Source organism: Halichoerus grypus, chromosome 10, assembly GCF_964656455.1.
Source record: "Halichoerus grypus chromosome 10, mHalGry1.hap1.1, whole genome shotgun sequence".
Classification (NCBI taxonomy): Eukaryota; Metazoa; Chordata; class Mammalia; order Carnivora; family Phocidae; genus Halichoerus; species Halichoerus grypus.
In genome coordinates this window covers 65,476,886-65,493,931 of record NC_135721.1, presented here as the reverse complement: position 1 = coordinate 65,493,931, position 17,046 = coordinate 65,476,886, and the positions used below count along the sequence as shown (strand labels likewise).

At 36.8% G+C, this 17,046-nt stretch overlaps 1 protein-coding gene across 3 annotated transcripts in view; it reads right to left on the bottom strand.

Moving 5' to 3' along the window:
- The window catches only part of PSME4 (proteasome activator subunit 4), a 108,124-nt gene that overhangs the window by 12,374 nt on the left and 78,704 nt on the right, over positions 1–17,046 (bottom strand). For 2 of the 3 annotated variants that reach the window (XM_078056560.1, XM_078056561.1), the window contains exons 32-41: positions 16,831–16,912; positions 15,209–15,362; positions 14,584–14,653; positions 13,388–13,513; positions 12,766–12,918; positions 10,972–11,076; positions 10,330–10,421; positions 9,122–9,253; positions 8,546–8,754; positions 6,586–6,671 (exon numbers count right to left, since the gene is read on the bottom strand). In XM_078056560.1, coding sequence (XP_077912686.1) covers positions 6,586–6,671; positions 8,546–8,754; positions 9,122–9,253; positions 10,330–10,421; positions 10,972–11,076; positions 12,766–12,918; positions 13,388–13,513; positions 14,584–14,653; positions 15,209–15,362; positions 16,831–16,912 — 1,209 coding nt within the window. Of the gene's footprint in view, positions 1–483; positions 1,209–6,585; positions 6,672–8,545; positions 8,755–9,121; positions 9,254–10,329; positions 10,422–10,971; positions 11,077–12,765; positions 12,919–13,387; positions 13,514–14,583; positions 14,654–15,208; positions 15,363–16,830; positions 16,913–17,046 lie in introns of those variants that run through there. The other variant, XM_078056562.1, reaches the window with a different exon arrangement.

Genomic DNA, 17,046 nt, shown 5'->3' with positions numbered 1-17,046 from the left:
AAAAGTAACTATATCAATTTTCTAGCTTATACTGCAAATTTAAATGCAAAAGATAAAACCATAAAAATGTTAAAAGAAAAAAGAATTGTTTAAAGAAATAATCTTGGACTGGCATACTTCAAAACATCATTTAAAATAAAATTATCAAAAACTAATGATGTAATGTATGGTGATTAACATAATAAAATAAAATTAAAAAATAAAGTAAAAATAAAGAAAATTATAAAAATGGAACTCTTTTATAACACAACAGAAAACTGGCAAAATACAGATAGCTGGCAAAAAAAAAAAAATACAAATAGCCAATGTACAAGGAGACAGTCTCACTAAAGAAATACAATTAATTTTGCTTTATATTTTTTTAATTTATTTTATTTATCTTAAGCTCCAAGCCCAGTGTGGGGCTTGAACTCACAACCCTGAGATTAAGAGTTGCAAGCTCTACCGAGTTGAGCCAGCCAAGCATCCCAAGAAGTACAATAATCTTTTTAAAAATTTATTTAACCATCAAAAATTTAAGGAATGTCAGGGTTTGTGGGAAAGAGAGAACACAAGACAGGCTCTTTGGAGGGCAGTATCCATTAAAATTACAAAAGCAAGCAGGTCTTTTACACGATAATTTTATATAGTAATTACCCTACAAATATATGCATATTTGCAAAAGACTGTTAGTTTTTAACAGCCAAAAACTGGGAATGACCAGTGATCTCCCATAGAAAATGGATTAAATAAATGATAATACAATGAGGTCATTAAAGAGAGGGGGGCAGCTATGTGAGAAGACGGTCATTCTATATCAGGCTCTAAAAATCAATTTGCAGAATGAAATAGTTCTGGTTTTTTTGCACAATCCCATACCTACACTAATGCAGTGTATGGCACAGGTGTGCTCACAAGATCTAAAAAGATACACACCAAACAAACAAATCGAGGATAAAAATTATTACAAATACTGAACAGTCCAAATCCCCAGGCAATGTACATAGAATTGTTGTCATTTAATTCACCCACAATAAAAATGAGGTGATTTAGGGGCGCCTGGGTGGCTGAGTTGTTAAGCGTCTGCCTTCGGCTCAGGTCATGATCCCAGGGTCCTGGGATCGAGCCCCGCGTCGGGCTCCCTGCTCCGCGGGGAGCCTGCTTCTCCCTCTCCCACTCCCCCTGCTGGTGTTCCCTCTCCCGCTGTGTCTCTCTCTGTCAAATAAAATCTTAAAAAAAAAAAAAAAAAAAAAGAGGTGATTTAGAGTTTGATTAATTGAACTGTAGTATAAAAAAGAAGATACACTCATTTGCTGGAAGGCCTACCATTAGCACCAGAAAAATTTAAGGTGACTCACTCATCTGTTGAATCAACAGTCTTTCTTCCCACCATTCATGAAAAAAAATGTGTTTTATGAATGAAATTAGGGCATAATGTTCTCATGTTAAGAAGAGGTTAAAATGTTCTACTAAAACCAGCAAAATCCTGAAATCCAATAGATAAACTTCACTGTAAAGAATACCATGTTCCAAAGCAGCAAATTAACCATTATTAATTACTAGCACAGGATAACAATTTGTTTGGGCTAGACTACTTCTATGTGCAGGTAAGATCAAAATCTCTTAGATATATTTAAGTTTTTATTTATTTGGTTAAGTAATCTCTACACCCCACAAGCCTGAGATCAAGAGTTGCATGCTCTTCCGACTGAGCCAGCCAGGTGCCCCAAAATCTCTGAGATATTTTACTTTCAGTGATTTTATCTATTAACAACATTATTGTTTGTGGAACGAAAACCTTTTTCTGTTACAGAGTAAAGCTTCTAAGTTTGGAAATTATTAGTTCATCTCAAGGAATAACATCTGTATTACTTGATCAGCAACTGCTCTGTAGTTAAGTTTATCTGAATCTTACCAATTCCAACTTTTTAATTTTCAACTTTAGTATTTTCCCAAAAGCATTATTTTTCTTCCCAGATATGACTTTTATTTTTCTTTTTTAAAAGATTTTGTTTATTTGACAGAGACACAGCGAGAGAGGGAACACAAGCAGGGGGAGCAGCAGAGAGAGGGAGAAGCAGGCCTCCCGCGGAGCAGGGAGCCCTATGTGGGGCTCGATCCCAGGACCCTGGGATCACGACCTGAGCCGAAGGCAGACGCTTAATGACTGAGCCACCCAGGTGCCCACCAGATATGACTTTTAAAAGAACACATGTGTACACTGTCATTATGTTCCAACTACCACATGTGTAGTTACAGAAAAACTAAGATCAGACAACCTTAAAGTTTGGGAATATTCAACTGGCACTGAAGGGGGTAGATTCTAGCCTTTTCATAAAAATATATGCTGTAATCTTCCTTCTGATATTGAAAATAAAGAAGGTAAAAATAAAAAAAAGTCCCATGTACAACAACTTGGACAATTCTTAAAAGAACTGTATGAGTGAAAAAAGACAATTACAAAAGGTCACGTATCTCCATATATATGACATTCTTGAAATGACAATTATAGAGACAGAGAACAAATCAGTGGTTGCCAGAGGATAGTGATGATGAGGGAGAGGAGGAAAGTGTGACTGTCACGGGGTAACACAAAGTGATTTTTGTGATGATGGGAGTATTTCTGTATGATGATCGTGTTGGTGGTTGCAGGCACCTATTTGTGTGATAGAATGACATAGAATTACACACATGTTGTACTGATTTTAATTTTCTGGTTTCGAAAATATAACTACTAGAGAAAAATGAGTCAAGGGTACGTGAAACCTCTTTGTAGTACCTTTGCAACTCCTGTGAATCCTTACTATTTCAAAATAAAAAGTTTGGGGAAGAAAGTCTGTGCCGATGAAATTCAGGGGCTTCCTTCAGGTACTGCTGATTCTTATCTTTTGCTTTCTGGCCATACTACAGGACAGACTGACATACACTGATTTGGGTTTTCCTTAAGACTTAAAGTAATAAGGGTGTTTTAAAGTCTGTTTGTAGCATAAATATGTGCATTTCCTTGCCAATATCCATCCCTCCTGCTGAAAACAGGCATTTTAATTAACTTTTGGAAATCATCCTTTTCTGTCATTTTGGTGGGTTAACCGAGGGATCATATTGCCTAGCCAAAGTGTAGTGAGAGACCCAAGCCTGGACAGTGAGACTTTTTCTGGACCTCTGAAATCTTGAAGAGAGAAATGCAAGGAGACATCACCTGATGAGGCTATTAGCTTCTGTTACCTAGGTCCCCTGGCAGTGAACTGCCTAGATATGTCTAAATAATCTAATTAATTTCCTCCTTCCATTGTCACAGACATTTGGTTTTCAGTGCTTGCAATTAAAGATCCTTAATTAATACTGTGATATACAAAAAGGAGATCTTCATCTTTCTTTTGCTTTGTCTTCACACAAGTTTATTATTTTTGGTATATCACAGGTAAGATTTAACCGACATTAAATTTGTTAACCTGTACAAAATGCTGCCCTGTGTTAATATGTACAAAAATTTAGTTAGCAAAAGAACACTTTACAGGGTTTTCCTCTCCTCTAATTATTGAGAAAAAGTTTTTCTGAAGAAATACCATCAATGGCATGTAATTTTGTACCAGTTATAAAAACATCTGTAAATTTTTCTCTGAGTTTGACATATGCAAACTATTATTCTACAGTGGTGAGTTCTGATGAGCACTCAGGGAAGTTTGAAACTTAGGATAAAACACGTCCTCTCTTCTTCCCTGATCACTGGCATCTGAACTCTTTATTATTCCAAATTAAAATGCAGTTAAAGACTAGTAACAAAAATAATATGCAGTAATTGCAATATATACAAGTATTTTACACTGTGCTCTCTGCTTTACAGACATCTCATTTCATCCTTGCAACAACTCTGTGAGGGACTCTTCAACTAGAAAAGGCAAATAACTGCAACTTTCACTTTGATACAGATTTCAAGGTGGGTTTTTTTTGAATTGATATAAACCTGCTTTTTATGGGATAGGATATATAATACTTCATTTAGAATCTACAACGCACCTCAAGTGTGTCTTAAAACAGAATTTCTGATCTCATCTCCAACTATTTCTGAGTGCCTCCCACAGTTTAACAAGCAACAACTTGCTTTTAGACTCCTTTCTTTATCCCCATTCTACACAGCTGATCTGCCTGCAAAGCAGCTGTTCATCTGTGCTATAGTGTCTTTGTACCCCACACCCCATTCACCATGATGGCCTAAAGCAGATTCTCAGCCTCACTATATGTAGATCCAGGCGAAATGTTAGGCCTGTCATAAGCAATTCACATAATACAGCTTTCTAATGATTTAAGTTTTTATAAATTTCATGTGGATTCAAAACATCCTTCTAAAGGGAAAAATGAAGGGGGGGAATCGGAGAGGGAGATGAACCATGAGAGACTATGGACTCTGAGAAACAAACTGAGGGTTCTAGAGGGGAGGGGGGTAGGGGGATGGGTTAGCCTGGTGATGGGTATTAAAGAGGGCACGTATTGAATGGAGCACTGGGTGTTACACGCAAACAATGAATCATGGAACACTACATCAAAAACTAATGATGTAATGTATGGTGATTAACATAACACAATAAAAGAAAAAAAAAGAAAAAATCCTTCTATCAACCTCACTCTCATATATCTGCTTTCTGATTTTTTTTTTAAAGATTTTATTTTTAAGTAATCTCTATTTCACTCAAAAAAAAAAGAAAAGAAAAGAAAAAATCAGGGGTGCCTGGCTGGCTCAGTCAGAAGGATGTGCAACCCTTGATCTCGGAGTTGTGAGTGTGAGTGAAAGAAGGGGGTAAACGCCAACTATCCCAACATTGACTATACATTACCCATTTATGGACATATGAGATCATGTTCTGTATCCACTGTGTATGTGGCAGTGGAAAAAAGTTGAAGCACCACTGCCCTAAAGACACACTCGACAAACCCTATCTACCACCAAGGACCTAAAAGTAACAAGGATCTCAAAGTAACAAGGATCTCTATACACTAATAACTACTGTCTGCTCTTATATCCCAAAAGATCCCAGAGGTACCCATGGGTATCCGGCACTGCACAGCGTTCTTGAAAGTATTTTAGTGGTGAATCCTTTGGAAATTACAAGTTATTATTATTATTTTTTAAGGTTTTAGTTATTTGAAAGAGATTGAGGAGAAGAGAGAGCACGTGCACGATGAGAAGTGGACTCCCTGCCGAGAAGGGAGCCCGATGTGGGACTGATCTCGGAGTCCGGGGATCATGACCTGAGCCGAAGGCAGCTGTTTAACTCACTGAGCCACCCAGGCACCCCCTAGAGTTATCTCTTTGAGATTTCCTGAAGACAAAGTATACTGTGGCAAATCCAAAGTTTAGCATACCATTTGCTGAGACACAGTACCAAGGGTGCTCCTTCTTAAATGATAACTGCACCGAACAGTAATTCACAAATAGTGGTGATGTTTGCGCCAAGCCTTCCAAATGTGACTGTTTTGCGAACCACAGCACGACTGCAAACTAAAACTGTGACAACCAATATATTGATCTGTGATCTTAGTTTTATTAGCTTCATCATTTGCCTAGATGAGTAATTAGAACCACCTCAGGCTATACCTTTCATCAATTCAAATCAAACTTCAGTGTCTTCATAGGATTACCAGAAACGAGCTACTTCTGCGGATATTTGTTAAAAGCAATTACAGTCCCATTTAACACCATAAAGTAAATACAAATACTGTATGTATAAGTACAATATATAATACATCTTCAGATTTATTATACACTGAATAAAACAAATCAGAAATAGCTATATTAAAAAAATGTCACTATGGCTTTATTTTTTTTTAGCTATCAATATCTTCCTAAACTATTACTTGGAAATTGGTTATCAGTGCAACAGCGCTCTGTCTGGGGCGCCTGGGTGGCTCAGTTGGTTAAGCGACTGCCTTGGGCTCAGGTCATGATCTCAGGGTCCTGGGATCGAGCCCCGCATCGGGCTCCCTGCTCAGCGGGAAGCCTGCTTCTCCCTCTCCCACTCCTGCTTGTGTTCCCTCTCTCGCTGTCTCTATCAAATAAAGAAATAAAACAAACAAAAAAAAACAATGCTCTGTCTGTAAACTTTTCATATATCTGTCAAGATCCTAGTCTTACCTAATACTAAAAAGATTATTTCAACAAATATTAAACTGCTATTACCTCATGATTCTCCTGTGACTATTCTACTTCTTAGCGATCCAACCAAGTCACCCACACAGTCTGAAAAACTATCCACCATCAGATGATAAATATAAATTCCCGGTGAAGATCAGAAGGGGATGCATTCTTTTATTCTTTCCAAGTTTCCAACTGTTAAATTCCAGTTAGTTAACACAGGGGGATGCATTCTTTTTTTAACATTATTTTTTTTTAAGATTTATTTATTTATTTATTTGAGAGAGTGAGAATGAGTGTACATGAGAGGGGGGAGGGTCAGAGGGAGAAGCAGACTCCCCACTGAGCAGGGAGCCCAATGTGGGACTCGATGCCGGGACTCCAGGATCATGACCTGAGCCGAAGGCAGTTGCTTAACCAACTGAGCCACCCAGGCGCCCAGGGGGATGCATTCTGAATTTCAGCCATAAACTTACCTTAAAAAACAAAGGGAGAAGCTGAAGTTGTTCTGTGACTGCTGTAGAGAAGGATCTTCCTGCACTAGCCATCAGCCATTTCAATACTATTTGAAAACAAACACGCAGAATCAGTCTTTGCTATAGAGTCAGAGAGCACAAAGTAGAGTAACATTGTAGTGCTAATGTCAGAGAGCCACTCCAATAGCTCTGCTAACTAACTCTTCAATGTTGAGAAAGAGATCAGCTATGTTACTTCATAAATTTGACACTAAACAGCATTATGACAGGAACCACAATAAAGGGTGTCAAGAACTAGGGTACTGAAGTCACTCTCAAAAAATGAATCAACAAATTAACAGCCTAACTAAATACCAACACCAACTACAAATTAACCTGCAATAATCCTAATGTAGCAAAAATGATAACTAAGTTAGTTGTTTATACTTAGAATGCTTGAAAAAACTTTAAATACAGAAACAACAGGACACCCCCAATAACCAAGACAATTTTGAAAAAGAACAAAGTTGGGGGACTCACACATCCAGATTTCAAAACTTACTACAAACTACAGTAATCAAAATAGTGTGGCACTGACATAAGGACAGTCATACAGACCAACGGAATAAACTAGCGTCCAGAAATAAACCCTCACACATATGGCCAAGTACTTTTCAGAAGAGTGCCAAGACTATTCAATATAGAAGTAACAGTCTTTTCAACAAATGGTGCTGGGAAACTGGACATGCTTGAGCAAAAAAACAAAGCTGACCCTTAACTTACATTATATATAAAAATTAACTCAGAGTGAATTAAAGATCTAAACTTAAGAACTAAAAGTTACAAAACTCTTAGACAAAAACTTAAGGGAAAAACTTCGTGACACTGGATTTGGCAATGATTTCTTGGATATGACACCAAAAGCAAAGGCCACAAAAGAAAAAATAAATTCAACTTCATCAAAATTAAAAACTTTTGTGCATCAAAGGATACTATCAAGACAGTGAAAAGACAACCCACCGAACAAGAAAATATTTGCAAATCATTTATCAGATAAGGGGCTGATATCATTAATATATAAAGAACTATAACTTAACAACAACACTAACCACCTAATTCAAAAACTGGCAAGGGACGTCAAGAGACAATTCTCCAGAGATTAAAAAGAAAAAAAAAAAAAAGGCAAATAAGCAAATGAAAAGATGTTTAACCACTAATCATTTAGGGAAATGCAAATCAAAACCATGGGTATCTTCTTCACACTCATTTGGATAGTTGTTTAAGTCGTAAAAACAGAAAACAAGTATTGGCATGAGTATGAAAAAATTGCAACCCTCTTGTACTGCTGGTTGGAAAGTAAAATGGTGCAGCTACTGGGGAAAATAGCTTGGTGGCTCTTAAAAAAGTTAAACAGAGAATTACCATATGGTCCAGCAATTCTACTTCCAATAGCCCAAAGAATTGAAAACAGGGACTCAAAACAGGTAACGTCTACATCACTGCTCACAGCAGCACTATTCACAGTAGCCAAGAGGCACAAATGACCTAAATGTCCATTAACAGATAAATGGATAAATAATGAAAACACTATGTAAAGTTAAAAAGCCCGACATAAAAGGACAATTACTGTACGATTCCACTTATATGAAGTACCTAGAATTGGCAAATTCAGAGACATAGTAGAATGGTGGCTGCCGGGGCGGGGGGGTGGGGGGTGGGTGGGACAGGCTGGTAACAGATTAATGGGGACAGAGCTTCAGTGTTGCAAGATGAAGAGTGCTGGCGATGGACCACGGCGATGGCTGTACAACAATGTGAATGTATTTAATGCTGCCCAACTGTAAACTTTGTATTATGTTCGTGTTACCACAAAAAAAAACACCCCAAAGGATAATCTAAATAAATGTCTATTTTGTTTTGTTTTTCCCCTGGTAATAAATGTCTGTTTCTAAGCAAGTTTCTATTAATTTTAGCCACTCACTAGTTTTTAAGAGTTTAATGCCCTGAGTTCGTTCATCTTCTTCAACAATTCCATTTTCTTCCATAACATGGTTCTGAATTTCTTCATCTACATCCATGAGGGGTTTCAATTTCTCTAGAATTCGAGCAGTAAACTCAGGGATCCGTGGGGATGCTGTTGGTGCAGTGTTTGGCAAAGAAACATCGATCATAAATATGTAGGTCAGCACACTGTAAAATGAAATATGGAGAGTGAGAAGAGATGCCATGTTATCAATAAAACTAAGGTTCAAAAGCGATGACCCAACCAAAGTAAATATCTGAACGATGACTCCTGGAGAGAGTCTCTTGCACTGTGCCCGTAATTCGCAGGCACTGAGAACTGGCCAAATGTTCACCTCTGGCTCGTGAGCTCACTGCTGTTCTATTTTACATCAGAGCCTCTTGTCTAGTGTCCCAAACACAATATAAAACAAAATTTGAAGAAGAGAACCCATGAAACTCAACAGTAACATAACCAGTATATACTATTACATATTAAAATTTAATAAAAAAGAACTCAAGAAGTATACCATACCACAGGGAAAAGAATACCTACCTCCCTATTCTTTCCCTGACATTTTTGTAAACCTGGGTGAGTTTGGGTTCCAAGTACTTCAGTAGTCTGTGCAACAGCTCAGGTACTCTCCACTCTTGCTGGGCAAGGCCACCTTGCAGTACATAGAGTCGACTAGAATTAAAGCACAGCAGAGTTAGAGCCCTTCCCTGCCTTTACATATGACAGTATAGACTAATGGAGTCTGTATTCTACTTAAAATTGCTACATTTTCTCACCTAATATTAAAACCAACAACTCAAAACAGCACCTTTATGAAGATCTTATTTTTACAGCATCATTTTCGCTGTATTCTCATTTTCTCTCTATTCCCACACAATCAAGAGAAATACTGACTTGAGAATACTCGTTGATTTCTTTTTTTTTTTCAAGGTTTTATTTATTTGAGAGAGAGAAACACAGCTAGAGAGGGAACATGAGCAGGGGGAGTGGGAGAGGGAGAAGCAGGCTCCCCGCTGAGCAGGGAGCCCGATGCGGGACTCTATCCCAGGACTCTGGGATCATGGCCTGAGCCAAAGGCAGACGCTTAATGGCTGAGCCACACAGGTGCCCCTACTCATTGATTTCTAAGCATCAAAACCTTCCCCACTAATTAATAATAACAATAACTTATTCTTTATGTTAATAGGATTACCTAGATTTCCTTTTCTAGCCTACTAATTTTTTCCAACTCCTTTTATCCCAGCAAGAATATTTTTCCTTGAACGGTTACTGTTTTTTCCTAATAAGGAGGAGTGAAAAAAACGAGACAATGTGATGAGGAAGTTAGTATTGTCCTGGTATAAAAAAGCCGTTTCCGCTCCCGTTTCCGCTCCCTGCTCGGCGGGAAGCCTGCTTCTCCCTCTCCCACTCCCCCTGCTTGTGTTCCCTCTCTCGCTCTCTCTCTGTCAAATAAATAAATAAAATCTTTAAAAAAAAAAAAAAGCCGTTTCCGAGAGGGAGAAGGCTGAATCTAAATTATGTTCGAATTGCTCAGGTTGTCTCCATTTTTACTTCTTCCCAATTGAGAAATAACTCTACTTAGTATCATAAATTGTACTGAATTGGTTCACTCATCTCTCAGAAGAAAATAGTTACATTATCAGGCCTTCAGGAGTGTAGACAGTTCACTTCCATTTACACATCAAGAGCAAAGCTGTTATCTTTTGTTGCAAAATCTTTTGTTAACCTTCTAAATTCTTTTTATTTACCATGCATCTACAAAGGATCCTCCTTCACCACTCAATGGTGATTCTAACAGCAGCTCAAAAAGCCAATGAAGTTTCCGGGGATCTCTGCTTTCCTGTGTTGAAAATATAAAATAATAATTAAAACAGGGGTCCTATAATTCTGTACATAAATCAGATCCTGTTATTTTAGTATTATAAATAAATATAAGGGAAGAAAATCAAAGTAAAACTTGTAGGTTAGTCAAACCCAAGTATTATAGTTCATGTTAGAAAGGCTGACAGTAAGAAAATTGTTGTTAGCTAAAGGCACTGTCTTTAAATGAAAGCATACAAGCTATAGACATATTTAGTGTGGAAAATAACACCTACCTTGTATCATCTGGCTTTTACTATATGTAAGTTACATTTCCAGATATATGATATGATTTGCCATTTAATCTAAGAATACATTACCATGACAGAGAAGATGTAATAATCACTTAAGAGTTACCACTCAAGGCTTATTTGAAAGGCTAAACAGAACCATCTTTAATTATATAAGATGACAAAACTATGAGGAAAATTTCAAGACTCAAGAGGTATAATGAGATCTCACAGATTTTGAGAAAAGGTATGGGACAGTTTAAATAGATCAGTTAAACACAAAAAAGCAGCAGAACTTACACAGGATGTTGCTATACAAGTTCCCCAGTCGTTGTAAGTTTCTACCGTAATATTGGACAATGCTGTTCTAAGCAGTGGGCAAAGAAGCTGCCAAAGCTTCTCCACCTACTCAAAACAAAATATATGGGGAAAAGTTAATGATACTCAGAATATATTTCTTCAACTGTCTTTTCCTGGAAATACACACATACAAACACATGACCTGATACTTATTTAAATTATTTCTTGGGACACCCAAATAATCTAGGAAAGTAACTTCACCGTATTATCATCATACCCACATATAAAAGTGAATTTTTTTCCCCAAAAAACTATTCAGAAAAGAGGAGACACCTTATATGATTCCTTACAAAATCTCGTACTACTGAAAAAATTTTCTTTTAAAAATTCTGAGTAACAAAGTACACTGGAGTGAAACAAAACCTCAATCATTTTGTAAGTTTCACAGGCTTATTGAGGTCACTTGATTCAAGTCCTAATATAGGAAGCAATGACTTTTTAATACAACTTAGTATTAGCCTGGAGTATAATCTTCAAATTCCAAGTTTTGGATTACTATAAATAGCCTTTAAAAAGTGTTCAGTTATACAGAGATTGTGAATATATGTGTACAGATGCTTCTCATAGTCTATTGAGAATACAAATCTCCTTGAGATCTTGATAAAATGCAGATTCTGATTCATTAGATCAAGGTGGGACCTGAGATCCTATTTTTCTAACAAGCTCCCAAGTGATGCCCATGCTGCAGGTCCATGGACTGCACTTTAGTCAAAAGGACCTATATAGGACAGATGAGGAGGGAGGGCTTGGGATAAAATTTCCAGTGGTAGCACCAGGCGTTGAGGAGGAGGAGAAGGGGGAGGAGGAGGAGGAGGAGGAGGAGGAGGAGGAGGGGGAGGAGGGGGAGGAGGGGGAGGAGAGGGAAAGGGAGGAGAGCAGAAAAGCTGTATCTTAAACAACTTATAAAGAAAGGAGAGGTGTTCTGGAAAAGAAGTAACTAAAAAATGACAGAGACTGGATGACAAGGATATGTGTGACATGTTTAAACAAAACTGTTTCATGTCATGTGAGCAAGAAAAAGGCAATATTACATATCAACAAATACTTTTATCTAATAAGTGATTTGAATATGTAGAACTTAATTAATATATTAAAAAAGCGTTCATAGTCCAAAAAGAATGTGTAACAAGTCTGCCAAAACCAGTGTCTGTGTCTTTTCTTTGAGGAAATGGTGGCTGACCTTGTAATTTGGTATTCTGGGTATTTTCAGTCTAGTTATTTTCAATCTAGGGCATTTTGCTAAGAAACTAACCTTAGGGCAGGGATGTTAAAACTAAATCTTGCAATTAAGAAGAGGGATACTCAAAAAAAAGGATGTCAAACTCAAACGGTCTATGAGGCCAAACTGAATCATGTAGATGAACAAGGAGGCAAAGAGAAGGATTTAATGAGAGGCTAGAGAGTGACTCAGGAAGGGAGAAGCCCATGCACAGCACACTAGCCAACTGAAGCAGGGCAATAATGTAGGACCAGTTCCAGGATCTTCCCACCGATCAAGAGAGAAAATGAAATCTTTTTTTAGGGTCCTTCCCCTAATGTTGGCAAATAATTCAAATTTTAAAAGATACTGAATGTTGCCCATAGATCACACACCACTAGTCTGTGACCTATACTCAAAAGCAATATGGAATTTGAACATTTCATGTTTCAAGTACTAATATTTACTGTGTTGGGAATTGCTACATAAATGGGTATTACAGCTTTAACAGGGAACGTGCTGTACAAATACATCACCTTTTCAAACGTCCAATGCTTAGAACCTCTGATTAAACCAGCTATAATTTCTGCAACACATCGCTGGGTGCTTTCATGTGAATCTGCAACCAAACGTTCTAAATGGGGCTTCAGAACTGGCAGAAATGCATCATCAAAATTTCTGAATATGCCCTATATATATATTTAAAAAAAAAGAAAGTTCTTCAGTACTCAAATGACTATCATCATCTCCATTATAATTAGGTTTGTGTTTATTTACTATATTACTACTGTGCTTACAAAACCCCAAGAGTTCTACCCCTTAGAAATGCTTTAACAATGTAAGTTAAAATAAAAATACTATTATTTTGCATATCACAGTAAAATATAATGAATGATATCAAAATTAATAATCTCTCTGACCTTAAAATTTCACACACTTCAAAAAACTCAAATGCATAGTCTTGTTGGTTTTTCTTATATTGCTAATTATAAATACTAGAGATAAATACTAAAAAGCTTCTTTTTCTTAAAAACCCCTAGACCTTAAGCTAATATCAGTATGATTGGCATCACTTTCACAACCATTTTAGATGAGGACAACAGATGACCAAACTCAAACTTTGACTTTATGAAGCGGGATATTAAATAACATATTTACCTTAAAGAGGCAAAAACGGCGAGGATTAAACTTATCTTTTCCTTTTCTGTCTTCTAAAGATAGAAAAGTAATTAACTGTTCAACAAATTTAGGATCAGAAAAATGATCAAATATAATCTGTTCAGCCTATAAAGTTAAAAAAAAAAAACACAACATTCAGGGTTTAAGATCTATTTAAAAACGTGATTCTGAAATGTCAAAATTCAACTGTGAGGTTTTGATTATCAATAGTAGGCTGTTATTTTTGTTTTAAAGAGTTTTTACTTCTCATAGAGGCTTTAGAAAACCAAAATATCTCCTAAAAATGCTAAATCCATAATAGTTGAAAGGTTTCCTTCAGATCTTCAAGTTTGAATTCCATTTCTCAAACTGAATTAAAACCCACAAATGGTCTGCTTGAAGATGGTACATGAAGATAGTACCATTGTGCCATCTGGTGTATAATTGAGGAAAATATTCAAAACTGTAAACCCCAACAAATTATTTCTGTATTTATAAAACATCAGAAGTTAAAAGGTAAACTTCGTTGAATTAGAAAATAAGAGTTAGTGGTGCCTGGCTGGCTCGGTCAGTAGAGCATGTGACTTTGATCTCAGGGTCATGAGTTCAAGGTGCACGTATAACACAGAGCTTACTTAAAAATTAATACATAAATAAATAAAATAAAAAGCTATGTCATTAACTTAATTGAGAAAGACACTAAAAGTCCTTAACTTTCAAAATGGTAAAGAAATATACTTTATTGAAAACTAAGGAATTTCGACTTAAATCTACAAACATCTATTTACTGAGTACTCATGATTTATATGTAATAAAAAACTAAAAGCAAACAGCAGCAGCAAACAAACAAAACCCAATCTCTGCCCTCAAGAAGCTTGTTAGCACATAGAACGCATACAAGAAACATGCAGATAACTATATAAAGCAGTACCCAGGCAAAGTGGGGTAGTAACATGAGTAACCTTAAATACAAAGACTTGTGCCAACTGGACCTAACAGAATTCGGGGGGTGGGGGAGACAAAAGGGGTGGAGTAAGGGACTCACACATTTACCAGTATTTACTCAGTGCTATCCTGAAATACACTAACTGGGGAAAAAAACCCATGAACTCAGTTTGAAATAAATCAGAGGCCAAAAGTAAAATGCACGAGAACCAGGGTTAAGTGTTTACACATAGTGAAAATGGAATGCTTACCTCTGTCAAATCCTCCCTGCTTCTGCCAAGCTTAGGCTGCTCTTCCACACCAGCATAAACAACCATATTCCTACAAAGAGTTTATATTTGTAATATATATAGAAAAAAACAAGAGAGCTTTATGGAGAGAAAGCATTAGAAGGCACTTTTAATGAACTCTAATCAGATGCTAAGTTTGGGGATATGAGTACATCACTAACAATCTTGGCCTTAAAAATCTATCAGGTCACTGTGTCCTAATGACATAAGTCACTGGAGTCAACAATAAGAGACAAGTAAGTATTTCTCTGGGCTGGTTTAGGCATATGCAGTACCGATAGGTAAGCATACAATTTAGAGCAGCTATTCATAAACTCCTTAGAGGTATAATGGTGGAAATAAGAAGTCTGAGAGTTTCAGTGGAATTACAAAGAATGAGGCAGGACTGAGGCATAGCACTGGCAGGAGCAAAAGAAAAAGAGGAAAAAGGAAGAAGAGAAAAACGAGAGACTGTGTTTTTAGTGGTAGAGTACCCCACATCTGCTCCAAGTGCCTCTGAACCTCTCCACAAATCCAAAATGATAAAACATAATTACATCAAAGATAAGCTGTTTAATAAGAATGTGCACGGCAAATTGCAACTTACTGAGGCCAGCTGTAGTATCCCCAGTGAGTTTTTTCCACAAAGCAGCTTGACTCCCATTCTTTTTTGGTTCTTGGTATACTTTTGCTATCATAATGCAACCAATGATTATCAGGCCTATCACCAGCAAGAATTTGGGTAGGTTTAGAATATCCACCTTAAGGAAAAGACAATTACATATGACAAACTTAAAAATATCCATGCAATAATTGCTCTCAACTTTCAATCAATAGTACTGGTGTGACCTTGTCTTCATAACAAGATTATCAAAATTTGTTCAAGGCAAGACCACATATATATGATGCATTATACACTAATGGGATAATTATTTGGGGCAAAAAAAAAAATCAAGTATGATCCATACTTCATTTCTTTCACCAAAATTTAAAGGATTAATTTTGTTAAAACTCTTTAGATTTTAATTAATTTCAGGCTTAAAGAGCTCAAAGAATTCCCATATATTCTTCACCCAGACACCCCAAACTTTAACATTTTACCATGTGTACTTTGACGTTCTCTCTACATATGTATGTTTTTTTTTGGAACCATTAAATATTCATTTAATATGGGACCTACAAACATGTGTTTCATGAGGATAAAGCAGGATTGGGGCACCTGGGTGGCTCAGTTGGTTAAGTGTCCAACTCTTGATTTGGCTCAGGTCATGATCTCAGGGTTGTGAGACTGAGCCCTGCATCCAGCTCTGCACCAGGTCTGGAGCCTCCTCAAGATTCTCTCTCTACCCCTACCCTACCCCTCTCTAAAAAAACAAACAACATAGTATAGGGAGTATAATGAAAGTCCTTCCCACATTTTGTTAACATCATTTTATAGTGTTCCCAGATAAAGACGGTGTTGCACAGCTATACTCCCCTTCCAAACGTGGGGTTAGGGGCAGACTGAAGATAGCTGTTTGAGTATCACAGAAATTACTGGAGATTAAAAATGTGGTAGCCAGAGGAATAAAAATGACATTCCCACCCCTCTCAAAATCAAGTTAGTTCATTATTTTTTCTGATTACCATTCTAATTAGATTACTATTCAGAAAATTTGTTAATACAGTAAGGTATAAAGAAGAAAATTAACTTTGCCTCTAAACCTACACCCAGAGAGAAACACTTAACATACTGATGTATTAATGATAATGGTCTTTGGTAATTAATGTTAATTTTAAGTCTCTGAAACACACTTTGATAAATAACTAGCATAATTGCTTGGTTGGTGAGATAAGTAAGTAGACGACATGTTTGTGGAGAGTGTGCAAAAGGTACATATATTATGACAACAGAGTCCTTCTATTTTTTTTATTTATATTTTTTAGTAATCTCTACTCCCATTGTGGGGTTCTAACTCACAACCCCAAGACCAAGAGTCGCATGTTCTTCCTACTGAGCCAGTCAGGTGCCCCAGGGTCCATCTAGTTGTATAAATACTTTTTATCACTAGTTTTCACTAAGTCAACTGTTTTTCCCTTACAATATTCATACTGTGTGCTGAGATCTTTCTATACCTCTATACTTTGTATAGAAAAATATTTGAGCTCAAGAACTATTAATTTATACATTTCAAAGAAACTTCCCAAGTGTGACTGAGAAGCGTATTAATTACATTTAGTAGTACTTACTCATTTCATAGGGGTTGATGGTCAGCTTTTTGTGGGTTCTTTTGAGCTGCTTAAGAATACCAGCCACAGCTGAGATTGCCATCTAGAAAAGAAACAGGTAAAGTACACGTGTCAACATTTTTAAATTCTTGAATGGTTGGTTGCCTGCCTTGAACAAAGCAGCAGCTGGATTCCGCTTCTTTCAAAAGCAGATAACTGCCTCACCTGTTGACATCT